The 27,969-nt window shown below is 52.2% G+C and overlaps 2 protein-coding genes across 6 annotated transcripts; both read left to right on the top strand.

Annotated features, from left to right (window-relative positions):
- On the top strand, nt 1-13,518 carry DPF2 (double PHD fingers 2). Of its 5 annotated transcripts, none has more exons than XM_073809146.1 (13): nt 36-156; nt 1,004-1,072; nt 4,672-4,832; nt 5,211-5,318; nt 5,639-5,802; nt 6,649-6,741; nt 6,921-6,999; nt 7,507-7,548; nt 8,568-8,705; nt 8,833-8,961; nt 9,113-9,225; nt 10,101-10,182; nt 12,216-13,518. In XM_073809146.1, the coding sequence occupies exons 2-13, from the start codon at nt 1,014-1,016 to the stop codon at nt 12,290-12,292; spliced, it is 1,245 nt and encodes a 414-aa protein (XP_073665247.1). In that variant the 5' UTR covers nt 36-156; nt 1,004-1,013; the 3' UTR covers nt 12,293-13,518. The 5 variants fall into 5 exon arrangements, with proteins under 5 accessions (XP_073665249.1, XP_004317926.1, XP_073665247.1 ...); XM_073809147.1 differs by having other exon boundaries at nt 128-156; nt 990-1,072; XM_073809148.1 differs by lacking the exon at nt 1,004-1,072 and having other exon boundaries at nt 1-156.
- Nucleotides 13,519-15,692: 2,174 nt separating this feature from the next.
- TIGD3 (tigger transposable element derived 3) lies at nt 15,693-18,632 on the top strand. The gene is made up of 2 exons (XM_004317877.4): nt 15,693-15,900; nt 16,842-18,632. Exon 2 carries the CDS (start codon nt 16,858-16,860, stop codon nt 18,271-18,273), a length of 1,416 nt encoding a protein of 471 aa, XP_004317925.2. The 5' UTR covers nt 15,693-15,900; nt 16,842-16,857; the 3' UTR covers nt 18,274-18,632.
- Nucleotides 18,633-27,969: the final 9,337 nt, after the last annotated feature.

The following is a 27,969-nucleotide window of genomic DNA, read 5'->3' on the forward strand; positions in this document are numbered from 1 at the left end:
CTCGGGCGCGCGCGCACGGGCGGCGCCTGCGCAGAAGGACGAGGAAACTGGTTCCCCGTGCGGCCCCAGCGCCTGCGCGCTGCGGGCTCCGGGCCTCTAGGCCTGAGGGAGAGGAGCCGGGAAGATGGCGGCTGTGGTGGAAAATGTAGTGAAGCTGTGAGTGGTCGTTTCGATCTCTCCTAGGCCGGGAGGTCTTGTAAGGGGCCTGGGAGCAGGGGGCGGCATGGGAAGGGACGAGGCGGAGAGAAGGACGTGCCCGGGAAGGCATTGTTGCGACTCCTAGTGGGGAGGACAACAGGAGACTCCAGAGAAGACGTTGCGCTTCTTTGGAAACTTGTGGAGGCCCTGAGGGTGGCCCACAGGAGCCCCTAACGGGCAGCCTCCCTGTGGGGCTATGCGGTCTGGGCGCTGCCTTCATGCTGAGGGTTTCCAGAGTATGGCGCCCTTGTTGCGTACGAGAGACGGTCCCGCGTTCGCTCCCGAGACGTCTCAGTCCGGGGGAGCCGGGCAGAGGGCGGACCCGGGAGTGGCCCGGCCGCCGACCCCTTCTCATCGGCTGCACGCAACCGGCCCTGGAGGAGCGGGCTCGGCAGCCCTGGCGCTGTTAAGCACTCTGGGCTGTTTTATTCTAAACAGCCCCGTGATGTTCCGGGTGGCGGAGGGGGCGGCGGGTGGTCCTTGAGTATCAGGTACCCGAGACCAAAAATATTCTTGGGAAGAATTTGTTGAGGAGCAGATACAGAGGGAAAGAACTTCAGGGAATAGGGCCTTTGCGCCGCCCAATCCCAGCCATCCAAAAGCGGGCATTGGACGGACGCGGTCCAGGCCGCCCTGCCGCCCAGAGGGGCATCTAGGCCGTCCGTCTTCGCTGTGCAGTACTCTTGGGCTAGGCAGATTTCGAGCAAGGTTAAAGTTAATGGTTGTTGGGTAAATGGAGAATGGCCTGTTAGCTGTGAGTTAAAGATGCCTTGGGACTTGATGTAACCCAGACTCCTCCCTGCAGAAGAATCTGAATGAATTTTGCAATGGGTTCATGCCCCCCGTGGGCGAATACAGCAAGCTCCTTTGATGGGTAAGTTTGGCTGGCTGCAGAGGTAGGAAAATTGAGAGCTGTCTGGGTGTCTAGTTTTGGATTTTGACTGAATGACAAGGTAAAGGTTTGGGAACTCTTCTAAAGGACTCAGCTTCTCATCTGTCTTTGCGGTGGGCTGAGCCCCACTCTTCCCGAGAGCCCTTTTTAAGGGTACATTTGCTTCTCTCCCTCCCCCTGCCTGGAGCCTTTTCTTTGAGAATGCTTTCCCACTTCCATTAAGCTAAGTGCCTTCTCCTTCTCCTCTTGTGGGTTGTTGTTGTTTTTTTTTAACTTGCTTTCAGCTCCATCCTGCTGCCTCTTTCAGCCACCCCTCCTCCCAACGCTATTATCTTTCTCTCTGATCTGCCCACTCCAGTTTCCCCAGCTCTCTCTTCAAGCTGACATTTCCCTCAATTTAGGAATGATGCTGTTGATCCTTATATAGTTATCCTTCCTGACTCAGATGTTCTTTCTTTGTTTCCCTCCCTTTCTCTTTGTTGACTCCCCCTGTCCCATCGTAAGGGGAGGTTTTACACAGGTTTCATGCTTCTCGAAAAAGAATCTAAGCTTCTACTTTGGAAACCTTACTGTACTGGGGGAATGTCAGACTAGCCTAGGTTTAAGTGTTATACGTAGTGAGATTCTTTATGTTGGAAGACTTTCATCGGGGAAATAGGGGTAGCAGCCCTTTTGTGTGATGTTAGAAATGAGGGTTTGGCCATTTAAGTAGAGCATGACTTATTTCTCTTTAAAGAACTGTAGCGATCGTGAGGGTCACCAGCCACTGGTTCCTGAATACCAGTAATGAGAAACCAACTTTCTCCTCCTCAGTTCTAGCTGTAGAGAGCTGTGGACCACAGTGAATACATTTCCCTACAGAACTTGCCCTTTAAGAAGGGACTTGCCGGCTTCCTGTACCATATTCTCATCCTGGAAAGAGGTGCTTTTCTGGCGCTTCTCTTGACCATGGTGTGCCTAGTCTTCTGACAGCTGAGGTTATACATCGAGGTCAGGACTACTAGCTCATCTTTTCTGACTTGCATTTTGTTCTGGGAGAAGAATTTCCCTGTTTATAAATTTTATGTCCCTCCCAAACGTGGTGTCAGAATTGAAACGATCTTTAAGGGGTCTTACTAGGGCAAAATAATGGTGTAAAATAGCTATGTTTGCTGACTGGTTTTGAAATCCTCTGAGTTAGGTAACGAGATCTGGAGAATGATGTTACCTTGAAATTTCTTGAAATAGGAGCCTTAGATTCTTAAGAGATCTCTCTCATTCTCTCTTGCTCGTCAGATCCTCTCTTCCTCCAACTGGTGTTTCATTCTCAGCTCTCTTACTCACGAGACAGTTTGCCCCACCTTCCGAAATCCCACTTAACTCTCAAGAGCTCTGATAGAACATCTCTCATCCATCCCCCCCAGCTGTTTCCAGCTTCCTTCTTCTGACTTTGCAGCTCTCAGCCTGTCTAGCCCTTCCTTCCATTTGACTTACAGTGTCAGTGTCAATTCTCATCAGTGGAAACAAAGGAGCTGCTGCACTCAGCCTTGTTTATCCAGTTTTCCTCTGTTTAGTGAGGACATGGCTGCCTCCTAAAGGCGAGCAAATATGAACCTGTTCCCTTCGCTCTACTGTCCAATACAGGATTCATGCCTACCTCAAATTACGGTCAGTACGGCGTGTTGAATCAAGCCAGGCTGTCTTGTGGTGTCACAAGATGTGTGTGCAGTGTGTGTCTTTTTCAGCTGCTGGGAATGTGCTAAGCTGTGCCTAAGTGGTCTATTGTGGCTGCCCAGTGAAAGCCCCCCTCAGATTCCAGAGAAGGGTTTGTTGCTGTAGCTTGAGTTATGGACATAAACAACAGAAGACCTCGGTTCAGCTTCTTTTGCTAGGAGTCTCCCTCTCGTAGAATATGTCAGAGCTTATCTAGTTCAGCCTCCCCAATCAATAGCATAGGAACCTGAGGTCCATGTAGGTTGATTAAATGTCCACATTTATGTGGTGACTTGAAGCCAAGCCAGGTCTTTTTAATCCTTAGTCAAGATGCTTCAGACACCATCGTGGGTACTGAGGATATTGTGGGAAAGAAATCATCTCTGCCCTCATTTTGTTTATTTTGAGATTGATTGGATATATAAATGTGAATATAGTTAAAGTTCCCATACTAAAGTACTTGTTAAACCCTGAAGCATGAGAACAAGATTGGTTCTATATACATGCTTCTTAATTTATTTACTTTTATTTTTGGCTGCATTGGATCTTCGTTGCTGTGCGTGGGCTTTCTCTAGTTGTGGTGAGCCGGGGCTACTCTTTGTTGCAGTGTGCGGGCTTCTCATTGCAGTGGCTTCTCTTGTTGCAGAGCACAGGCTCTAGGTGCACGGACTTCAGTAGTTGTGGCTCGCGGGCTCTAGAGCGCAGGCTTGGTAGTTGTGGCGCACAGGCTTAGTTGCTCTGTGGCATGTGGGATCTTCCCGGACCAGGGATCAAACCCGTGTCCCCTGCATTGGCCGGTGGATTCTTAACCACTGCGCCACCAGGGAAGCCCATACATGCTTCTTAGAACCAGATAACTCCTGGCACTGTGCAGTTTTGCAGCTTTTTAAAGCACTTTAAAAAATCAGATTTCAAATGGAATCTTTTGAGTCCAAGAAGTTTCTTTCCTAAAAAATTTGATGGTGTGAGAATGGAGAATGTCCTAGGATAGGCCTTTGAGCAAACAGGTTTTATATCAGTGTAATGGTACTCAGTAGAAAGTAGGCTTCGAGAGTGTCCAAGTATTTTCTGATGTTTTCCATTTATTGTAAAATTAGTATATAGAATTAGTTGGCTAAACACCTAGTTTAAAGTTAAGAAGATATAAAATGGCACATAGGAGAAAGTCCCCTAGTCACCTGGTTTTTCTCCTTGGAGGCCTGCAGTTTCTTTTCCACCAATTGGCTACATAAATGGTGGCATCCTATAACACTGCTCAGCCCTGTACCTTTTTTTTTCTAGTTGTCTTGGAGATTGTTTAATGTTAGTACACGAAGAGTTTCCTTTTTTTTTTTATGGCTAAGTAGAATTTCATTGTATAGATAGTTTGTATAGATAGAGTTAGTATAGAGTTTGCTAAATATAGTTCCATAAGTCTCCCAGATCTTTTTGAATTCTTTTCTCATTTGTAAAAAGGAGCTGACCTCTGCTTCTCAGAATCCTGAGGGTTAAGAGAAATAGCATCTTGGCTAGCACAGGGTTATACTCTTGAGAGGCACAGAATGAACATTATTTTCTTCCCCTCTTTGTGGGTTAGACTAAGGTCCGCTTAGACACATGATGAAATCCTGTGTTCCTGACGGTAATTTATTTGTAAAGTACCTTTCCTCATAATGACTTAGTAAAGGGGCTTGGTGTCCCGTGAGGCAGAAATGGTAGCAAATGAAAGCAGAGTGACACTCTCCAAGTCCCTTGAGCCTTCTAGAGAAGCAGATGGCAAGTGAAAGGGATAGCTCAGCACCAGCCCCACACACACACACACGCACGCACGCACACACACACGCACACACACGCGCGCGCGCACACACACACACACGCACACACACACCTGATCTTTGTCTTTCCTGCAGCCTTGGGGAGCAGTATTACAAAGATGCAATGGAGCAGTGCCACAATTACAACGCCCGCCTCTGTGCTGAGCGCAGCGTGCGCCTGCCTTTCTTGGACTCACAGACCGGAGTAGCACAGAGCAACTGTTATATCTGGATGGAAAAGCGACACCGGGGTCCAGGTGAGGGTCCACTCAGGAGCACAAGGAGGAAGAAGCGTCCTCATCTTAGGTGATGAGCAGCTGAAAGGGTTTTCCTTACTGCTTTCCACCTGTGGATGACTATAGTCTTCCCATGATTAGAAGCCCAGGGAGGATGAAGCATCTTTGTTTTCTGCAGGCTGCACTGCTGAAGCTCTTGTTGGGCTCCTGGAGAGCTATGTGTTAGCCAAGGCCTCTGAGCTTACATCTGTTTTTCTTATCCGCACCCCGTCCCCAGGCCCTCACTGTCCATATTCCTCCCTTGCTCTAGAACTCAGTCAGGGCCTACTCATGCAGAAAGTGTTTGGTATTATTTTCTAGGGTTAGGTCTTGACTTCTCTCTCTTTTTCCCTTCCACAGGATTGGCCTCTGGGCAGCTGTACTCCTACCCTGCCCGGCGCTGGCGGAAAAAGCGGCGAGCCCACCCTCCTGAGGATCCAAGACTTTCTTTCCCAACTATTAAACCAGGTAAAGCACACTCCTCCCTGAGCAGGGGCGTAGCCTGCTGTGTAGTAGGAGGCCTGCCAATCACCTGTTACGTACCAGGCCCAATGCTAGATCCTAAAGACGCTAAAATGAATGAGATGTGATTCCTTCTGTAAAGAACTCAGTCGAATAGAAGAGACAGGTAAACAGATAAGTTATGGTGCCAAGTGAACCACGGTGTCTTGGTTCAGCCAGAGACCAGAAGACAGTGACTGGCTAGTGGCTGATCTAGCAATGTATACACCCAGAGAGGTCTGCTTTCCGCCCTTCTGAGCCTCGCCTCCTCCTGGCCTTGCCTGCAGACACAGACCAGACCCTGAAGAAGGAGGGGCTGATCTCTCAGGACGGCAGTAGTTTAGAGGCTCTGTTGCGCACCGACCCGCTGGAGAAGCGAGGCGCCCCGGATCCCCGAGTTGATGATGACAGCCTGGGCGAGTTTCCTGTGACGAACAGTCGAGCACGGAAGGTACAAGATTAACACTGTGGTTAAGGGAACTTTGATGGAAATCAGTCTCCTCTTCATCAGAGGCCACCCAGTAATCAGAATAGAAGTAGAAGCTGTGGGGCTGGAGGCAGCCACCTGGACTTCTGTTCCTGCTCCATTCCGTAATGAGAACTTCATTGTTACCTTCCAGTCTTTCCTGCTCCTTTCCTTCTAACTACAGACTCTCGTTCATCTTCTGTTGCCACCGAAGTTTTTTGGTGCCTGGGGTTACATGGGGGATGCAGACCTGGTCTCTGCCAACAAGGAAGATAAAACTGTACATAAAAATAATAAGAGCTAAAAATATGCCAGGCACGGTGCTAAGTGCTTTTCCATCATCTTCTCCAGTCTCTACAACCTTATGAAATAGGTATTGTTGCCCATTTCACATATAGGGAGACTGCGGCAGATCAGTGGAAAAAAAAAAAACTTCCCACCAGGCCACCCAAGTAAGCAGGAAGGCTCTAATTTAAATCTGGGAAGTGAGGTGTCGGAAGGGAACCACCACTAACCCGCACCTAAGGTGGCAGATCGGAGGCAGGAGAGGCCACAGCTGCTTGGGGTATCAGGGAAAGTTTTATGAAAACATGGGGTTTGATTTAGCCACTTGGAGTTGATGGGAAAGGCATTCCAGGCTAGGGGAGCAACATGAAGAGAGGCGCAGAGGAAGGAGAGCCCAAAGCACTGAAAGAACAGCAGTGAGGAGTGAGGCTGGAGCGGAGGGGCCAGGTCACGGAGGAGGTTCTGGGCGGCCTCGGCCAGTCCCATCATGGGGGAGCTTTTGGATGTTCCTTATTTCTGCCCATCCTAATCTTCCTGTCCACTCAGCGGATCCTAGAACCGGATGACTTCCTGGATGACCTCGATGATGAGGACTATGAAGAAGACACTCCCAAGCGTCGGGGCAAGGGGAAGTCCAAGGTGAGGGGCCGAGTGCTGCCTGCAGCCTGGGGGCTCAGGTAGCCTGCAGAGTCCCACTGTTTTATTGCTCGTTGTTGCCATTTTCCCTCTTGAGTGAGATGAGCAGCCAGCTTCCGGGAGAGTCTAACTCCTCAGGCCTAGACACCTTATTAAGGGCTTTTTTTTGCTCTTCTTCACAGGGTAAAGGTGTGGGCAGTGCCCGTAAGAAGCTGGACGCTTCCATCCTGGAGGATCGAGATAAACCCTATGCCTGTGACAGTGAGTGCCTCACGAGTGGGTGGGTAGTCCTTGCCTTGGACCCAGCTCCTCAGGAGATGAGAGGAGGGGAGGTTGTGTCCTTGTTCAAAGTGGTAAAACAAGCCTGGACTCTTGTCCTGCCTGCTGCCTGGTTCCCTCTGAGATCCCTGAGAGGCCCTGGCCTCCGCTACACGGTGGGTGAGCCCTGCATGCTCTGGGGGAGATTGCCGTCCTCGGGGTGGGGGTACCCGTGAGGGGCACACACAGCAGGCAGGGTTGGCCTCAAATAGGTTGGCATCCAGGTCTGCTGGCCCCAGTCAAGTCAGGGCCCCAGGAGTCCAACACTGACTTTTTCAATGTCTGTGCTCTCTCCCCCTTTTCTCTCTCTTGCCCACTTCTGTCCCTCCACCCTGGGAGCACCATCACCGCTGGGGTTTCTCTCTCGTTTGCTCCGCTTTCCTGCTGCTGCCGCACCTGTCTCAAGTGTATCAAGGCCTTCTTCTCATGACTTTTCTTTCTGTCTTTCAGATAGTTTCAAACAAAAGCATACCTCGAAAGCGCCCCAGAGAGGTAGCTCTCTCAACTTTTCAGACTTTTGGTTTTCCTATCCCTTTTTCCCTCCTCCCTTGTTCCTGCCTTATCATCTGTGATGCTAGTCGTAAAGTCTCTGGAATGGCATGGGGACAGGAGCAATGGGCCTTCTGTGTGCTCCGCTCCTCACGGTCCTGGAAGCTGCCTTTACCACTGCTTGTCTCCCACAGAGTTGCTCCTAGGGCTGCTCGGGCCCACTGCATGGGGTGGCTTCAGAAGCATTATAAGGAACCCGTTACAAACAGATCCCTCTGCTCCCCCTTCCCCAAAACAGACACATAGTGGTCAGCTAACGTTCCCCACCATCCCGCCACCCCCTCCTCCCATCCCTTCCCTGTTCCTTTCCTGCTGCCCCCTGCTCTTCTTGGTATCACTGCTCAGAACTGCGAGATGCCTCGTGGGGATCTGCTTTCCTTGCTGGTTGGGGGGTGGGGGGTCGGGCAGGGCACTGATGTGGGAGTGTCTTTGAGTTTCTTTGGGAGACAGCTACCCCAGCAGACTCAGTTGGTAGGTTATCCCCAAGAGATCCACCCCCTAGCTCCTTTATTTGGGCAGAGATGGGCTATGTTATATATGGAGTAGCGTAAGCCTCCTTCATTTACTGAGAGGTAAAAAAGTTTGGAGTCTCTGCTACCTTTCTTCCTTCCTGCCATATTGCAAGACTATAGAAATTTCCTCTCCCTCCTGACCTGGAGCTGCCCAGACTATTCCCAGGGCAGGCGGTGATGGGGCAAGGGCTCAGCCTCCCAGACAGCCTACGTGGAGGAGTAGAGGTGGCCGTGGGCTGGAGTTTAGTAGGGAGAAGAGCCATGGAAGCTGGAGAGCCCCAGGCCTGATGTTCCTGGCCACGGGGAGGCGGCTGTCACTAAAGGCCTGTCCCTGAGCAGAGCTGATGGGGGTGATTACCTCTGCCTCAGGTGGAGCCCACAGCTTAGAGGGGCAGGGATGTGGCACTCTGGGATCCTGACACCCTTCTCTGCAATCTTCTCTGCACTTAGTTTGTGGAAAACGTTACAAGAACCGACCAGGCCTCAGTTACCACTACGCCCACTCCCACCTGGCTGAGGAGGAGGGCGAGGACAAGGAAGACTCGCAGCCACCCACCCCGGTCTCCCAGAGGTCCGAGGAGCAGAAATGTAAGCTGCTGTCAGAGGCGGGGCAAACAGGTGTTGGCCTGGTTATGAAAAGCCCTCCCTGCAGGGATGTTGAGAGACCCAGAGGCCCACATGGGTATCATGAAAGTTCTTCCCTTTCTCCCTGTAGCCAAGAAGGGTCCCGATGGATTGGCCCTGCCCAACAACTACTGTGACTTCTGCCTGGGGGACTCCAAGATCAACAAGAAGACAGGACAGCCCGAGGAGCTGGTGTCCTGTTCTGACTGTGGCCGCTCAGGTACCTCCAACCCAGGGCCAGGGCAGCCCTAGCCGGCACCCAGTCCCCGAGGGGCTCGTGGCTTGCCAGCATCCAGCGGCTGTCACAGTCACCCAGGTCACCTCGCTTCTCCCCGACCTCCGGCTGCCTGTTTCACTCGCTCCCCCCACAGGGCATCCGTCCTGCCTCCAGTTCACCCCCGTGATGATGGCAGCCGTGAAGACCTACCGCTGGCAGTGCATCGAGTGCAAGTGCTGCAACATCTGTGGCACCTCCGAGAACGATGTGCGTGTGTCGTCCCGTCCCGTCCCACCCCCGCCCCCAGCACGCTTCTGCTCAGCTTCTACTGTACTTTCCACCCGTGGGAACTTTGATTTGTTGGGCAGGTGTTCACTGAGTACCGACTTGGTGTCAGACACTGTTTTAGGCAATAAGCACGCTAAAGGCAAACAAGGTCCCTGCTTTCGTGGGGTTTACGTTCTTGCGGGAGCAAGCAATAAGCAAGGAAGTGGGTGACGTTTTTATGCTCTTCCATGAAGAAAGTGAAAGCAGTAATGTGGCAGAGAGTAACTAGATAACTGATTCAGATAGAGACGCCTTTTCTGAGGAGGTGGTGTTGGTGTTGAGGTTTGGGTGATACAAAGGAAACAGTTCAAGATTTGGGGAGAGAGTATTCCCAGGAAAGAGTAGCCAGCAAAAAGGCCTAAAGGTGGACACACTGGATGGATTGAGGCCCCTGTGGCCGGCTGGAGCCCTCCTGCAGTGGGAGAGCAGGTAAAAGATGAGGCTGGAAGGCGGGTGCCATCAGCTCCGAGAGTCTAATCAGGAGTGATGTGGTTTGTCTTACGTCTTAAAAAGGTAACTCTGGCTGCTCTGTGGAGGACAGATTGGGAGGGAACAATGTGGAGGCCATGAGATCCGTTAGGCGGCTGGTGGCGTCCAGGTGGGATGACAGTAGTGACTCTGTCTGGGTGGAAGTGGACAGCAGTGATTTTCTGTCCAGAGGGTCCCATGTCTGTTCTTACTGCCATCTATCCTGCCCCTCCTGGAATTAGCAGTCGTGTCTGCAGAAGCCCTCCTTCCTACCTGTCCTCAGCAGCCCAACTGAGGCCCATTAGTCATTCACCTCCCCCCTTCCTCCTCCATCTTGCCTTCTCTAGGACCAGCTGCTCTTCTGTGATGACTGCGATCGTGGCTACCACATGTATTGTCTCACCCCGTCTATGTCTGAGCCTCCTGAAGGTAGGTTTCCCTGATCTCTTACTCAGGACAAGTATTTTATTAGTAACTTGGAAAATCGCCTGTACGGTTAAGTGAGTTCTCGTATCAGTGATACATTCTTTCAGATGAGGGAGTAGGCACATTGCCTTCACTCAGTTCAGAGTGCTTTCCTAGCATTGCAGCTTTGAGGCTTTAATGTTTGTACATTATCACCAGATAACATTTACAAACACAGAAAATCGACAGCCTGAGAGAAAAGAGATGCTGAGCAGAGAGTAATTACCAGAAGGAGAGATTTGTTTTCCTCCAACAAGTCTAAGAAACTCAGTTCGTAGCTTGTCTGATGCGAGACTAGTTTTAGCACTCCATTCTCGACAGATGTGAGCGTTTGTTTCTGCCAGTGTGGGGGAGGGAGTTGAACCTGGAGCCTGAGTGGGTCACTCTGGCCCTCCAGCAGTGCTTAACGATGCTTCAGGTTTATGGAAGGTCTTCGACAAAACCAGTGGTGACACCAAAAAGTGGCTGCCTCGCCGCAAGTCCTCTTCCAGCCAGGTGTCTGTGCCGAGGCCCCTCCTTTATAGAAATTCAGAAGCTTACTCAGGAGGACACAAATGCCTAGTAGCTGTTACTGTGACAAAGGACGTGGGCCAGCATTACAGGCAAGAGAAGGTAGCTCACTGTCATGTGGGCTGACTCGTAGTGTAGGTCAGACGGCTGTCACCCCCTAGAGAAGGAGGCCACTAACAAAGTCTGAGGTCCTGCCGCAGCTGCAGGGGAGCACTCGGCTTTTTCATCTGTCATCCCGCGTTTATAAGTTTCATCTGTCATGCCATGTTTGAGGAGAAGTAGTGTGTTTTGGGGATTTTTAACCATAAAATACCAGTTCACAGGCACAATTCTACATTAACTGTAGAAAGGCTTTCCTAATGACGTGCTGTCAGACACTGAGGTAGTGGAGGGTTGCAGGCAGCTCGCGGGGGGGGCCCCGTAGAGCCATCAGATGGTCTAGGCTCTAGGTCAGGGGTTTGCAAACTGTGACCCTCTGGCCAAACATAGCTGCAGCTAGTGTATATAGCTCACAAGCTAAAAATGACTTTTACATTTTTAAAGAGAGTTTTTTTTAAAAAAAAGATATGGCTGAGACTGTATGCGGCTCACAAAGCCTCAAGTAGTTAGCGCTCTCCGGCTACTTACAGGAAAGCTCATCAACTGCTGCGTGTTTACCTTTGGGTCAGAAAGGATCTTACCTTTTTGAGAGTCTCATATCTCTGAAGAGCTGATAAAAGCTGTGGATTCTTTCCCCCAGAATAATGTTCGAATACACGTACGCACAATTACGCTTATAACTTCAAGGCATAAAGGGCTCATTTTCTTTCTCAGAAAAAAAAAAGCATAGAAGAATCCAACCATAGCAAATATTAATAAACAAGGTATGAGCTAGTTATTTTTCTCATAAGGGACATTATTTCCTGTTTTTCTGTGAAACCAGACTTGGGTCACAACAAGTTGGGTCATCATAGTTGGCCCCCTTTCCTCTGATTGGGTCCTCAGCCTCTCTCAGGCACCTAGTGATGGTGGGGAGCCCTTCTCATCTTTCCGTGGTCTTCACAGAAAGCTGTCTTATGTGGAATCAATATTGGTTTCTCTAGAGCCTCTATTCATGATCTTTATTCTAACCTTTGGGGCCATGAGAATGAAGTGTGGTTCTTCTGTAATCACAAGTTTAAAGCTTTTTAAAGCTTTAAAAAAGTTATATCTACCCAGGTCCCCTTTAGTGATTCTGATTTAATAGGCCAAGAGGGCCTGGGCATCTATATTCTGAAATAGGCCTCTAGGCGATTATTTCTTATATCTCCATTGAGAATTATTTTTCATGATATTTGAAGACCTAGAGTTCCTCCCTGCTCAGGATAACTGTGAAACTTTGCTACTGCAGAACATCTCCCATCCTGCCTGTAGCCAATCCTGCTACTGGAGGTGAGGTATGGGGAGTAGAAGAACAGCAGATGAGGATTGTGCGGGGCCCCTCCTAACCCCGTTATGCTTCTCTGCAGGAAGTTGGAGCTGCCACTTGTGTCTGGACCTGCTGAAGGAGAAAGCTTCCATCTACCAGAATCAGAACTCCTCTTGATGTGGCCGCCCCCGATCCCCCATACATCTAGGGCTGTTTCTCTCCTGTGTTTCATACCCACCTTCCCTTCCTAATCTCTTTCACAAGTCCAGAGAACCTCGGGGAGGTCGTGCCAACCTGCCTTTGGCAGCAGCAAGCTGAGGTGGCAGCTCTGACCGCCTCTGGCCCCAGGCCCTCAGGGAGAACGGAGCATCACACTGCCCCAAGGCACACCTGTGGGCCCAGCTCCTCGCTGTTCCCCATGAAGTGCATTCACTCTGTCTGCCTTGGGCCCCGGCCCTGGTATTCACAGCGTTCAAACCGTGTCCTCCGAGAAAGAGTGGGAGAGCAGCTCACTTCTCTCAGCTCTGCCTCCACTCTGGTCCCCAGGGTTTTCCCTTCCCCTGGAGGTGAGCCAGGCTGGGGCCTCTGCCAGAGCAGCTGGGAGTGAGAACTGAGCAAGCTTGCAAGAAGCTTCCGGTGCCCTCTGTGCTGCTTAGCCTCACAGCCTCCTTCCCCCAGAGTGGCTCTCTGCGGCTCTCTGTTCCTGCTACCCAGGATCCTTTGCCTGAGCCAGGATGCTCTTGGTCACCCTCCTGGCTCTATCCCATTCCCACCACTCCACCCCAGGGGGAGGAGCAGCTTCACCTGATTGTTCCTTGTGCTTGCCTGGCTCACTGTCACAGGCCCTGGTCTCTAGTGACTGAAGCATTCCCCACCCTTGTTATTTCCTGTCTTCTGCCTCCCCTCCTCATTCCCTTTGGTTTTGTGGGGAGAGGGGAAGCATTAGGGGGCCAGGCCAGCAGCTTGGGGGCCACAGGGAGATGTTGGACAATGTGCCTGTTTTTTAACTCGATGAAAAAGCCTACCTCCGAAATCCCCTTTTAGTTCTTCCTGGACCTGGGCATTCAGCTCCTGCCCTTAACTGAATTGGGAGCCTCTGCCTCCTGCTCTGTGTATCCTGGCTCCTGGGTGGTGGGGAAGCCACATAGACATCCCTTTCTTCCCTGGCACACTCGCTAGCAGCTGGTAAGGTCTTCGCACCCTGATTCTTCAGTTTTCTGCCTGGTGACACATTAAGTAGTGGGGCGGGGACAGTCCATGCCAGGACACCCTGGAGTGTCCTTCCCCTTGGCTGTGGGAAGGCCCTAATTCACTGTCACTTTGGAGTTGAGGTGTTTTTTTTTTTTTTCTTTCTTTAGTTCCTGTATACTAAGCATTAGTACAAATAAACATTTTTACACAGAGCCCTCTGCTGGATTGTTTATCTCCAAACTCCCTTTCCTGGTTAAGGCCACTTCATCCTAAATCTTTCTTCCTTAGGACAGTGGCTTTTTTTTTGTTTGTTTTGCGGTACGCGGGCCTCTCACTGTTGTGGCCTCTCCCGTTGCGGAGCACAGGCTCCAGACGCGCAGGCTCAGCAGCCATGGCTCACGGGCCCAGCCGCTCCGCGGCATGTGGGATCTTCCCGGACCGGGGCATGAACCCGCATCCGCTGCATCGGCAGGCGAACTCTCAACCACTGCGCCACCAGGGAAGCCCAGGACAGTGGCTTTTAAATGTTTTGAAGCATAGCTTTTACCCCCAATTAAAATTTTTGCTTAAGCTCAATAGATTAAGTTGATATAAAATTGGGTATTTAATTTCTTATGTAGATTATAACAATTTTTTTATAAAGAACAATGAAGTTTTGATTAATACAAAATTTGGGTTAAAAAATAACTTTAAAATCCTGTTTATTTCTGTATTTTTGTTGGTTTGGAGGAAATTCTGCTGGATTTGTATATGCAAGTGGTGACAGGTTTGTAACAGCTGACCTGGCGATTTCAGATACTTAAAAATAGGTCCAGAAGCTTGATTATAATGACAGGAAAATTAATGACATCACAGTGAAACACATGAAACCTTTCTGCACGAGTAATGAACATGAGCAGAGAGATACCTCAGCCTTGCTTGGCTGACGTACTTTCATTGTATGCAGTGTGCATGAACTCAGCCCATAGCGCAGCGCTGCAGCCTTCCTCCAGGCATATATACGTGCACAAAAATGAGTTTCCTTTTCCTGCAGCCGTTTTAAAGATTTGAATCAGTTATGAACCCCCTGAAGTATCTTTAAGGTTTTCTGGGACAGTCTGAAAGCCACTGTTTCCTACTGAAAGGTGTGGCCGGGGCCCTTGTGTTCAGTTAAGTAAGCAGGGTGCTCTAGTTTGGGAACTGTTAGGGACAGCACAGCCCCCATCCTCATGCCTTTACATGGAAGTAGGCCTGGAGCAGAGGGAGGAAAGCAATGAAATGATCCTTGGTGGTTCAGTGGTCTAAGGCGAGAACAGATAAAAGGAAAATGTAAGAAATGAGGATGCTGATGAGAACACTAACAGGCATAAGTGAGAGGAAATTTGGAAAGTTTGCAGGCGGTGGATTTAGGATGGCATACAGAAGGATGGAAGAGGGGTCAGGATTGGGATGGGAAGGGAAGCCTATGAGAAAGCAGACTCATCTGTGGCCCCAGGCTTCCAATCAGAGCTGTAAAGGGAGAGGAAAGGAGGCTAGATCTGAATGGGGAGCACTAGACCCCAGGTTAGAAAGTCTATATTTGATTGCAAAGAACTGAAGGCTACCAAGGAAGGGAATAATATTAAATCTTGGGGCTTCCCTGGTGGCGCGCTGGTTGAGAGTCTGCCTGCCGATGCAGGGGACACGGGTTCGTGACCCGATCCGGGAAGATCCCACATGCCGCGGAGCGGCTGGGCCCATGAGCCATGGCCGCTGAGCCTGCGCGTCCGGAGCCTATGCTCCACAACGGGAGGAAAAAAAAAAAAAGAAAAGAAAACTAAATAAAAATTAGTCTTTGGGACTTCCCTAGCTGTCCAGTGGTTAGGACTCTACACTTCCAATGCCAGGGCACGGGTTCAATCCTTGGTTGGGGAACTAAGATCCCGCATGCTGCGTGGCATGGCCAAAAAAAAAAGAAAATTAGCCTTTTCTCACCCTAAACCAGAACTGGCCCCACGCAAGTAGTTTATTGTAGCCGGGCTGATAGACGTGAGGCCCGTGCTGTCCATGGTAACATGTTCTGCGTAGCTCAAAACCTTCCATTTTTTAAAAAAACACTCAATGAGGGGTATTAGACCTGTTTGGCAGATGAGGAAGCTGCCTAGGGTCACGGCTAGGAAGACCTCCGGCGTTCACGCTGCCCAGAGTCTCGTCAGGCCCCGAGGGCCGGGACGCCTAAGGCTGGCGGCGCCTCCAGGACTCCCGCCGCGTCCGGGATCCGCCTCGCCGTCCCTTAGCACTGGAAGCTCCGTCCCCCGGGGGACCCGGCGACCCGCCACTTTCGCGATGCCCAATGAGACTTAGCCAGGGGCGGGATGGACGCCACCGAAGGCCAATCTAACTGGGCCGGGGCGGGGCTGAGGCGGTGGGAGCTGAACTGCGGACCGCGGTCTTCCCTGTCGAGAGAGGGCCCGGCGCGGGCGGCGCGCTCGGGGCCCTGCTGTGCGCGCGCCCGCCACCCGCGCAGCCCCTCTGTCCGCTCCGCGCGTCCCTCCCCTGCTCTCCCGTAACCGCAGGGATAGGGGCTCGGGAGCCGGGCCGGGGCCGGGGCGGGAGCCGCGGGACGAGCGCCTGAGGTGGGTGCGGAGCGGGAGGCGGGGAGGCGGGGAGGCCTGGAGGCCCGGCGGGCGGATAACTGGGTCCGCCCTGCCGACGGACCCCGGGTCACCGTGGGGAGAGGCCGGCCGGGTTGCGGAGCCCGACTCCCAGCCTGCCTGGGTCCCGGACGCTCGTCCCCGCGCCGTGGTACCCCTCCCTGGCCACGACCCTCCCGGCTGAGGACACCCCGCCCCTCTCGCTGCCCGCGGCCTCCTAACCCCTCTGGCCCTTCGTCGCCTGTGCACCTGCCCTTTCGGCCTTGTGCTCCTACTCCCCCTCCAGGCAGGACCCTGGCCCAGCCTTACCTGCTCAGGACCCAGCACCAAATTAGACTTGCTCCTTCAGCCCCCAATCCGTCCCTCTTTGTCGTCTGTACACCTGTCACCTCAATTCTGTTCATTCACTCCACCACCCTGCCCCGAACATCTTCATCTACATCCAGCCTAGGCCATCATCCCCCCACCCCCTCCCCCTCTCGGGGATTCCTCCCGCCAGCTCTGATTATCTCTACACCTGCCCCACTCAGCCCCAGGCCCCCTGTCCTGGCCCGTCCACTCTCCTTTGTTGCCTCTGCAGCTGTTCCCTCAGCTCTATTCATCCTTCTCCCCCAAACCCCAGCCCAGACTCCCTTCTCCCTCTGACCAGGGGGCCACTTCCTCTGGGCTCTGTTCTGTCATTTCTCCCCATCAGTGCCCAGCCCACTGCTCACTCAGCCTGGCCATTTCCCTTCCTTTCAGCCCAGCCCTCTCACCTCCTGCTCAGGGTACCCTCACCCTCTTCCAGCTGGTCCGGTCTTCCCTGGCCTCTCCCCCACACCAGCCTATCTCCCAGCCTCATATGTCTCTTTTCTTACTGACCTCCTCTCCCAACACGAGTGGCCTCCACCGTTGCCCCCGCTCGCCGTTTCCTCCCCACACAGGTGCTGTGGAGACACCATGGAGCTGTGCAGCAAGAAGAAGCTTCACGCCCTGTCCCTGGCCGAGAAGATCCAGGTGCTGGAACTCCTGGATGAGTCCAAGATGTCCCAGTCGGAGGTGGCCCGGCGCTTCCAGGTCTCCCAGCCCCAGATCTCCCGCATCTGCAAGAATAAGGAGAAGCTGCTGGCGGACTGGTGCAGTGGCACGGCCAACCGGGAGCGCAAGCGCAAGCGGGAGTCCAAGTACAGCGGGATCGATGAGGCTCTGCTCTGCTGGTACCACATTGCCCAGGCCAAGGCCTGGGAGGTGACGGGGCCCATGCTGCTCCACAAAGCCAAGGAGCTGGCCGACATCATGGGCCAGGACTTTGTGCCCAGCATTGGCTGGCTGGTCCGCTGGAAACGCCGAAACAACGTGGGCTTCGGGACCCGCCATGTAGTGGTGTCTCCGTTCACCCCTGAGCTGCCTCCCCCAGCTCTCACGCCCCAGGCCCAGCTGCCTCTTTCTCTTAAAGATTTCTCCCCAGAGGACATTTTTGGGTGTGCTGAAGTGCCCTTGCTGTATCGGGCAGTGCCCGGCAGAGTGGGTGTGTGTGATCGGGTACAGGTGCTGTTGTGTGCCAACAGCAGGGGCACAGAGAAACGGCGGGTGTTGGTCAGTGGGCTCCAGGCTGCCCCAAGATGCTTCTTTGGGGTCAGCAGTGAGGCCCTGCCCGCCTCCTACCACCCTGACCTGGCCATCCCCTGGTCAGAATGGTTGGCACAGTTTGATCGGGACATGGGGCGGCAGGGCCGACAGGTAGCCTTGCTGCTGGCTGCCCGAGTGGTGGAGGAGTTGGCAGGCCTGCCCGGGCTCGGCCACGTGAAGCTCTTGCCTCTGTCCGCTGCTAGCACCACGCCTTCCCTGCCCAGCTCCGTGGTCCAGGCCTTTAAGGCCCATTACCGGCGCCGTCTGTTGGGCAAGCTGGCTGCCGTCCAGAGCGAGAGGGCTGGTACATCGCTAGCTGAGGCCGGGGCAGGCATCACAGTGCTGGATGCTCTACACATGGCAGCGGCGGCCTGGGCCAAGGTGCCTCTCCAGCTCATCGTGAGCAGCTTTGTTCAGGAAGGGCTGGCTCCAGGCAGAACGGCCCTGGCCCCGCACAAAGCCTCGGAGCTGCCACCCGTCCCCGGTGGGCTGAGCCTCGAGGAGTTTTCCCGCTTTGTGGACCTGGAGGGTGAGGAGCCTGTGTCTGGAGTGTGCAAAGAGGAGGTGGGCACCGAAGACCAGGGTGGGGGTGGAGAGGACGTCTTGGAGCCCCTGCCCACCAAAGCCGACGCCCTCCGGGCTCTGGGCACGTTGAGGAGGTGGATTGAGTGCAAGGGCAGCGGCCCTGAGCTGTTTGCAAATTTCTACGCCTGTGAGGAGGAGGTGGAGCGACTCTGCTGCCTGTGAAGGGCCCTTCCAGCCGGAGCCCCTCCTCTCCTGTTTCCCATGGAAACGCCCTCGCTCAGAAGGCAGATTGGGGGCTGGTCTCTTTCCCGTGGAAATGGAGCTTTTGTGAAAAGCGTTGAAGGGAGACAAGTTGGGAGACTAAGTCTAAGCTCTGAGCGAAAGTTCTCCAAGCCCTGAGAAGAGGGTCTAAAGATGGGGTGTCAGGGAGGGAAGCTAGGCTGCATGGTTTCTGAACCGCTGTGGAGTCAGGGACTTGGGAAGGTGGAATTCGGGCTTTACAGACAGGCCGATCCCTTGAATTCTGCGTTAAAAACAGTTCTGCTTCTGGAAATAAAGTTTTTAATCAGAAAAGAGGCCAGGGTGTTATTTTCACGGGAGAAGGGTGAAAACGTTCACCTCAGATTTTTTTTTTTTTTTTTTTTTTTTTTTGCGGTACGCGGGCCTCTCACTGTTGTGGCCTCTCCCGTTGCGGAGCACAGGCTCCGGACGCGCAGGCTCAGCGGCCATGGCTCACGGGCCCAGCCGCTCCGCGGCATGTGGGATCCTCCCGGACCGGGGCACGAACCCGTGTCCCCTGCATCGGCAGGCGGACTTTCAACCACTGCGCCACCAGGGAAGCCCCACCTCAGATTTTTAAATTGATTGCTGGGGGTCGCTGCAACGCGGCTGTCGAGCTGTGTGCGGATGACCAGCAGTGAGCCTCTCCTGGCAGGAGGGACTCCCAGGACGTGGGGACTCCTCATGGGCAAACAGGCAGATCCCAAGTATTGCCCAGGACATTCTGCTGCTCTGATTTCTCTCTCAGATTGCCATGGTAGGGGTGGTGTCTGAGAAAGAAGGGGACAAGCTAGGGACATTCTAGGGGAACAAAAAGGAGCCAGGGGAATTCCTTGGTGGTCCAGTGGTTAGGACTCTGCACTCTCACTGCTGAGAGGGCGAGGCTTGGGTTCGCTCCCTGGTCACAGAACTAAGATCCTGCAAGCCGAGTGGCCAAAAGAGGATTTGGAATAGCCATGCATTTTTTCTTTTCATTCATGTGATCATTACACGACATCTCTTCAGCAAGGCCTCCTGTGTGACAAGGTTGCGAAGATGGTGTCCCCGCCAGGCAGAACCTTGCAGACAGTGACAGTGGAGTGTGATTAAGGGTCGTCATAAAGGCGTGTGCACAGTGCTGTGGCCCTGGGGAGCCTCGGGAGGAGGTGAGCTTTGAGCTACAGCAGAAGGACAGACAGACAGAGGAGTGGGAAGCATAGTCCTGGCAAAAGGGCGGCAGGCGAGGAGGCAGCCGTCCCGAGAGAGCACGGGGAGGCCCAGAGAGCTGGAGGCACCTGTAGCCCCCCAAGCCTGGTGGTGGGGCGCCCCCAAAGGGTTTCACTCATGGTGGGGACAGGTCATTTGTGAGGTTCTAGAACACTGAGGTGTGGAGGGTGGGTCAAAGACGTGAGACCTAGAGGCAGAGAAACTCCCACTGGTCCCAGTGACAGATGGGGAGGCCTGAGCCAGATCCCGCACGGGAGCAGGATGGGAGAGGACGGCTCACCTGGAAAGGACCAGGACTTTGGACGCAGACAGACCCTGGCTGCTGGAGTGCAGCTCCAGGCCGAAATCCTACATGAGGCCTTTCACGCCGACCGCAGGAATCACAAGACAGGGCGGTGTGGTTTTCTGGGGAGCATCACAGTCAAGGACTCAGACCAGCCCAGGGACCTCCTTGTGTGGCCTCAGCTCAGGCGCTCTCTAGGGGCTTCGCCAACACCTCCTTACTGGGGGCGTGGGCTGAGACCCTTCCTCCTCTTTGATGTCGTACCTTTCACTCCCAGCGCTTCTCTCCCTGCCTTCCCCCGCTCCCCACCCCACTCCCACTGTCCATAAAGAGGCAGGAGACCGTGTCATCTGACCCTCCCCAGTGCTGTTGCATTGGGGAAAATGGACCCCTGGGGAGCTGGCGCCTCTTTCTGCCTCTCAGACAGTAGCGCTCAGTGAATAAAGACCGACTGTTCTTTCAGGTTGGTTCATCGTCCTCACTAACCACCTCAACACCTGGCAGCCCGACAGTGAGACAAAGGTGTGTCATTGCCCACTCACTTTTAAACAGTTCTGAAGCTGCCTGCTGGCTTTCCATTTCTGCCTAAGGTCCCGAATAATTCAGCCTTTCCCCACAGATTCTGCTCTCCTACCTGTATTCTTTTTCTTTCTTTCTTTTGTGGCTGTGCTGGGTCTTCGTTGGGGGCTTCTTTAGTTGTGGCACACGGGCTGCAGAGCTCGCAGGCTCAGTAGTTGCAGTGTGTGGGCTTAGTTGCCCCGAGGGCTGTGGGATCTTAGTTCCCCGACCAGGGCTCAGACCTGCATCCCCTGCATTGGAAGGCAGATTCTTAACCACTGGACCATCAGGGAAGTCCCACCTGTATTCATTGAAATTGTCCTTTTTCTGAAGTCATTCCAGTTCTGACATATCTCTTTTTAAATGTTGAAGCCAAAAGTTACATGATCTCTAAAGGCCTGACCAAAGCAACCGAGGGGCAGATAAGCAATCTGTCCTCAGGTGAGTCGTATTCCTGTTGGAGGAGCGGGATAGAGCACAGGGTTTTCTTGCTGACTTCTTTCCAGAGCTTGTTTTTGGTTTTTTTTTTTTGATTTTTTTTTTTTTTTTTTTGCGGTACGCGGGCCTCTCACTGCTGTGACCTCTCCCGTCGCGGAGCACAGGCTCGTGACGCGCAGGCTCAGCGGCCATGGCTCATGGGCCCAGCCACTCCGCGGCACGTGGGACCCTCCCGGACCAGGGCATGAACCCGCGCCCCCTGCATCAGCAGGCGGACTCCCAACCACTGCACTACCAGGGAAGCCCTACAGCTTGTTTTTTAAAGCCACCAGTCCCCCAAAAAGAGGGAATTCCCTGGCAGTCCAATGGTTAGGACTCGGCGCTCTCACAGCCTGGGCCCCAGGTTCGATCACTGATCAGGGAACTAAGATCCCGCAAGCCATGCAGCGCGGCCATAAAGAAAAAGCCACCAGTCATCTCTTCTTTTCTTGCATTGATATCGTGTATCGTACTTAACTTTTGGTGGGTGGCGCCATGGGCTCATTCAAGCCGTATTTACTGAACGCTTTGCTTGTGGAGCAGGTCCTGTTCTGGGACCTGAAGCTAGTGCTGAACAAGACAGAGAGGATCCTCCTCACTAAACCCTTCCTTTCTGGTAGAGGGGATAAAGAAAAGACAAGTAAAGAAATAAACACGGTGATTTTGGACAGCAATAAGTGCCAAGATGAAAATAAAACAACCATGTCCTAGAGAGTGACTGGGAGAGGGGAGTCAGGGAAATGTTGGGGGGAGTAGTGACTGATAAGAAGGGAACACCCATTCTTCCAAAGGAAGAGTGTTCTCTGCAAAGGGAACAGCAGGTACAAATATCTAAGGTTAGAAACCGCTTGACAGGTTTAAGAAACAGAAAATGAGAGAAGGCCAAGCAGAGGAGGAGGGCAGAGAAGTGGGCAGGGGCCTCTGAGCTGGCAGCACTTACATTTCATTGGAAGTGAGACAGGAAGATTCTTTTTTTGCGGGGGGGCGGGGAGAGTGGGAAGATTTAGACAAAGGAGGAACATGATATGTTTTACGTTTGAAAAAAACTAATTCCAGTTGCTGCATGAAGAATACATGGCAAGGTAGGGAGCAAAAGTAGAAACCGGAAAACCAAGTAAGTTAGGAAGCTACTGTGGTTGGTGGGACTTCCTCACGCACTGGGCATAAGGTGTAAGGAGCCAGAGAAGGCGAAGAGGACTTCAGCTACTCCCAACAGACCTAATTTTTTTAATCAAGGTCAGGCAGTCCTATCCAATTTTGCAGGTTTTGCCACATGCAAAATGGGGGACAAAGAAATTATGTGCATTATTTCAGTTGATTTAAATTTTCTATGTTCAGAAGGCATTCAAGGCTCCAGGGCAGCAAAGATGCATAAGACACAGTCCCTGTTCCTAAGAGGCAGAAATAATATGGGTCAGTCATGAGCATTAAACAAATTAATATTTATAAAATGTTTACTACTCGCCAGGTGCTATTTTAAGCACTATATATAGGTGCACTATATATATATAGGTTAGATATTATTGTTATTACATTCAGCAGCAGCATCAGTCTTGAGAAGATGACGAACGGGATCCAGAGAGCCCCAAGGCAGAAAGATTGGCTCCCCGTCTTTTTTCTCTCTGCATTGCACTCTAATTTCTCCCAACCTACCTCCAATTCTCTTCAGCTGTGACAGTTCTTTTTCTTTTTTCTTCTTTTAAATATACAGAATCAGGGAATTCCCTGGTGGTCCAGTGGTTAGGACTTGGCGCTTTCACTGCTGTGGCTCGGGTTTAATGCCTGGTTAGGGAACTAAGATCCCGCAAGCTGTGCAGCACAGACAAAAAATATATATATATATATACATATATATATATATGTATATATATAGTCATTTTTATGCTGTCTTGCTTCTTCTCTTTTAATTCTTTTATATATTTAGATCTTCTGTGCATGGTTATTTTACATTCTGTATCTGATAAATCTAACATCTGAAATCTTCGGAGGGACAAATCTGTTGCTTTTGTTTCTCCTGAATCCATGGTGGCTCTTTTTTCATTGTGGGTCTGGTCGCTTTTTTTGTCGTGGGAATTTTTTTATTGGTTGCATTTAATCCCTGGAAAACCTGAAGATCCTGATTTGGGGGCGCTCCTTTAGAAAAGCCTGTAGTTACTCCTTCCAGACACAAGGTGGCGCTACCATCATGATAAATTAGTTTCTGGCGGGGGAAGGTGTCCCAGAGCTGAAGGACAGTGTGGTAGCAGGTGCCGTGGTTCACAGGAGCCCATCTTATTCTTAATTTTTTCCCACCACAGGGAGAGGCAGTTTTCTTTGTAGGTTCCGTTTACCGGTGGGTGGAGGTTTTCTGGTCTACTCTTTCACTAAAGGTATAGCCCCTTCCAGGATCTTGACTTAATTTATCAATCTTGGGTTCAGCTACCTTAATGTCTGGGCCAAAGTCTAGTCTTCTGTGTGTTTCTTTAATCTTCAAGGTTGCAGTGTTAGCATTTGCCCCAAGGGCTGCACAGTTCCAACACGCTGTTTACGCTCACTTCCTTCTTTTGAAGGGGTCTTTGGGAAGTTCCCTTACTTCTTGCAAAGTTAACAATGGTTTTAAAATCATGTTTTAATGGTTTGGAACCTAGTTGCTTTAGACACATGTAGCCCTCGTGTCACTATACATGTAAATTAGGTCTCCTGCAACTTCTCCTACTGTGATCGGTGCTGTAAAAATAAGTATAACATTTGATGACACGAATCCAATGAGACGCTATTTAACATGTTTGCCCAAGTTATAAACCCTTTATGTGGGACTTCCCTGGTGGCTCAGTGGTTAAGAATCCGCCTACCAACGCAGGGGACACTGGGTCGAGCCCTGGTCCGGGAAGATCCCACATGCTGCGGAGCAACTAAGACCATGTGCCCCAACTACTGAGCCCGCGTGCCCCAACTACTGAAGCCTGCGTGCCTAGAGCCTGTGCTCCGCAACAAAGAGAAGCCACCACAATGAGAAGCCCACACACCGCAACAGAGTAACCCCCGTTCACTGCAACTAGAGAAGGTCCATGCACAGCAACAAAGACCCAACGCAGCCAATAAATAAATAAATGTATTAAAAAAAAAAAAAAAACCTTTATGTGTGACCCTCAGACACCACCCCCATTTTCAACCTCAGAGCAGGTTCATTTACTATTTCCTAGCTCTCAGGGACTCCTCTCTGAGTCTCAAATAATGATGACCTCTAATAACATCTGTTAATTCCTTAAGGAATTTAACAGGCGTATTCTGAGTCCCTGCTGATGTACAAACATCTGGCTTTTTAAAATATCTTCGGCCATTTCCTGCCTGATCTTTGTTTGTCTTTCCATCCTCCTTTCCAAGAGGAGTGAGTTGTTTTCTCACTAATCATGCCACGCTTAACTCTCACCTCACTGCAGCACTGTTCTCCGGGCCCTACTAGCAGCCCCTGCCATAGGCCAGTGGAAGCAACTCAGGCCTGGGACTGCATGGCCCGAGGGGTGCCGGCCATTCTCTCTGGTTCTAATGAGGTGCATAAAGAAAAGGAGCTCCAGCCCCTGCACAGATGCCTCTGGACAGAACCAGAGAGAGGAGACAGAAACCCATGCCCAGCAGTGAAAAGGCAAGCTTACAGGCATCATTTCTGCCCCCAAAAGGATTTAATTAAAACAAAATCAGAAAAGGATTTTAAAATGTTATTCTCTTGCTAACTGGTAATGTGGTGAGAAATGACAAACTACAGAGGACCACTCTGACCTACTGATCCCTCCTTGCCCCGTTTCTAAGAGCCACCTTCTGTTTCACATGTATACTGCTTGCTCCCTTTGAACCAGCCGCCAACTCCCCTGAGATGTTCCAGTGACTGCTCCCCAGCACTTCTGTGTCCGGCCTAAAATCCCTGGCACCGTGGTGGTCCTGGACTGGCCACTGGGGCCCAAAGATGGACCAGTTGGAAGGGATCTCAGAGGAAAATGGGGCACAGAAAGGGCAGTGACTGTCTCAGACAGACCTTGTTCTTTCACACCAGGAACGTAGGCTTCCTGGATCTGTGCAGGAGTTGAGGCCACCAGAACTGGAGTCTGAGTCACTTCCATCAGACTCATAACTTCCTCAGCTAGAATGGGCAGTGTATTTCTTCTATTAGAAGCATCCAAGGACTTCCCTGGTGGTCCAGTGGGTAAAACTCCATGCTCCCAATGCAGGGGGCCCGTGTTTGATCCCTGGTGGGAGAACTAGACCCTGCATGCCGCAACTAAGAGTCCACATACTGCAACTAAGACGTTCGCATGTCTCGGGGCTTCCCTGGTGGCGCAGTGGTTGGGAGTCCGCCTGCCGATGCAGGGGACATGGGTTCGTGCCCCGGTCCGGGAGGATCCCACGTGCCGCGGAGCGGCTGGCCCGTGAGCCATGGCCGCTGAGCCTGCGCGTCCGGGGCCTGTGCTCCGCAACGGGAGAGGCCACAGCAGTGAGAGGCCCGCGTGCCGCAAAAAAAAAAAAAAAAATGTTCGCATGTCTCAATGAAGCTCCCGTGTGCTGCAACTAAGACCCAGCACAGCCAAAATAAATAAATAAAATAAATAATAAATATATTTTTAAAAGAAGCATCCAGAACACCATTTCTTTTTTTTTCTTTAACATCTTTATTGGAGTATAATTGCTTTACAATGTTGTGTTAGTTTCTGCTTTATAACAAAGTGAATCAGCTATACGTATACATATATCCCCATATCTCCTCCCTCTTGCGTTTCCTTCCTACCCTCCCTATCCCACCCCTCTAGGTGGTCACAAAGCACTGAGCTGATCTCCCTGTGCTATGCGGCTGCTTCCCACTAGCTATCTTTTTTTTTTTTTTTTTTTCGGTATGCGGGCCTCTCACTGCTGTGGCCTCTCCCATTGCGGAGCACAGGCTCCGGACGCGCAGGCTCAGCGGCCATGGCTCACGGGCTTAGCCGCTCCATGGCATGTGGGATCTTCCCAGACCAGGGCTTGAACCTGTGTCCCCTGCATTGACAGGCGGATTCTCAACCACTGAGCCACCAGGGAGGCCCCCTTAGAGGAGTCTTACTGGCATCAGGGGAGGAGGTCCCAGCCCCCAGTGTCTCCCCACCTCCTGGTCCTGCCCTACATAGTGGATGCTGGTCCCCAACCTTTCGGTGAGGTCACAGTCCCGGGAGGCAGGTTCGGATGTCTCTTTCTTCAGAGAGAAGTGTCACCTGGACGCTGGATTGGGTCCACAGCACAGCTGGCCTCAGGGCACGTTGCCAGGTAGGGCAGAGGCCCAAAGGGGAATGCAGGACAGCAGGTGAGGTCAAAGGTGAACTTCCTTTCTGAGCCCCGGAGAGTGGCTCCGGCGGTGCAGGTGAGTCTGGGAGAGCACTCAGCATGGCACCTGGGCACTTGGCAGGTATCCAGGTTGTTGGGGGGCAGCCTGGGGACTGGGCAGAAGCACCCGCCTCTCCTCTCCTCTCCAGCAACTCCCAGGAGGCTCCAGGACGGCTGGCTCTGGGTGCTCCTAGGCCGCCAGGACTTTGGCTTCAGCTCCTCCTACGTCACCCACCTTCCCCAGGAAATGACCCGTAATTGGGGTTACTATGACGGAAGGAAGAAAAGTGTCTCACCAGAGACCCAGCCGGTCACAAACTCCTCCACGGGCACTGTCTGGCAGGGGTGGGCACTGGTGGCTCCAGCAGAGGGGACGCTGGTAAAAGTGTAATTCCACCCTCCCCCTGACCCTGGATTGATAATCTGCTACTAATGTTTAACCCTGGGTGAGGGCCCAGTGCCAAGACCAGGACAGGAAGGGAGCCAACGCAGGCGGCCTGGTGGCCTGGAGCTGTGCAGAGCGTGAAATCTCACAGGGCAGGGAGGATGGCCCACGGTGGCCTGACCCCCCTTGCCGGCCAGCAATGGCCTCACAGTGTGACTAGGCCTGGCAGCTGGGCTCAGGCCCTGGTGGGACCCCTCCAGGGCTGCCTCAGTCAGCCAGGGTTTAAGGAGCCAGCCCGGCCCGGCCCAAGCAAGGCCCGCAGCAGTGGGGCCTGGCCACGGGGAGGCAGGCCCAGCAGAGAGGAGTGACTCACCAGGGCCCAAAGCCACCTTCTCCAGGGGTTGTTTACGACTGACTCCTCCGCGTGTGTCAGAAACAGCCTCCCTCGCCTTCCCCTCCTCATGCCTCTTTCCGGGGTAAGGCTGGAGACTCGGTGTACAAAGGGTGGTGTGTCTGTCTGCCTGGGGGTGACCAGGCTATGACTTCCCACTTCTCTTCAGACAACAACCCAAACTGACAGGACAGGGACCTGAATCCCTCCCTTGCTCTCTGCTTCCTTAGACCAACTGCCTCTGTCGCCAGTTCATGAAATAAGTGCTATAGCATGAATGATTTTTTTAAAAATAAATTTATTTATTTATTTTTGGCTGCGTAGGATCTTCGTTGCTGCGCACGGGCTTTCTCTGGTTGTGGCGAGCGGAGGCTACTCTTCGTCGCGGTGCACGGGCTTCTCATTGCGGTGTCTTCTCTTGTTGCAGAGCATGGACTCTAGGCGCGTGGGCTCAGTAGTTGTGGCTTGGGGGCTCTAGAGCACAGGCTCAGTTGTTGTGGCACACGGGCTCAGTTGCTCTGTGGCATGTGGGATCTTCCTGGACCAGTGCGCTCGAACCCGTGTTCCCTGCATTGGCAGGTGGATTCTTAACCACTGGGCCACCAGGGAAGTCCCAGCATGAATGATTATTCCACTCACCCTCTTGCTCTGTTATGAGCTGAGTATGGTTAAATACAGTTACTCTTTGTTTTGAAAATGCTATTTTGTATCATTTAAACATTTGTTGCCACTTTGCTGTACACCAGAAACTAACACAACATTGTAAATCAACTATACTTCAATTAAGAAAAAATTCATTGCCTCTTTTTATAAATCAGATGATTGCTCACCTGTTGTGTCTTCCGTTAAGTGTCTGGTACTTTTATTTTTCCTACTCTGTCATCTTTCTCTGCCCCAGAACGGGGGCAGTGTACATGGAGTGGGAGCAGCACAGGCTTTGGCACCTTCTAAACCAGGTTCCAGTCTCAGCAGCCCCGGGCAGCCTGGTGATCTGTGACCAGGCACACACTTTGAGGT

Source organism: Tursiops truncatus, chromosome 8, assembly GCF_011762595.2.
Source record: "Tursiops truncatus isolate mTurTru1 chromosome 8, mTurTru1.mat.Y, whole genome shotgun sequence".
Classification (NCBI taxonomy): domain Eukaryota; kingdom Metazoa; phylum Chordata; class Mammalia; order Artiodactyla; family Delphinidae; genus Tursiops; species Tursiops truncatus.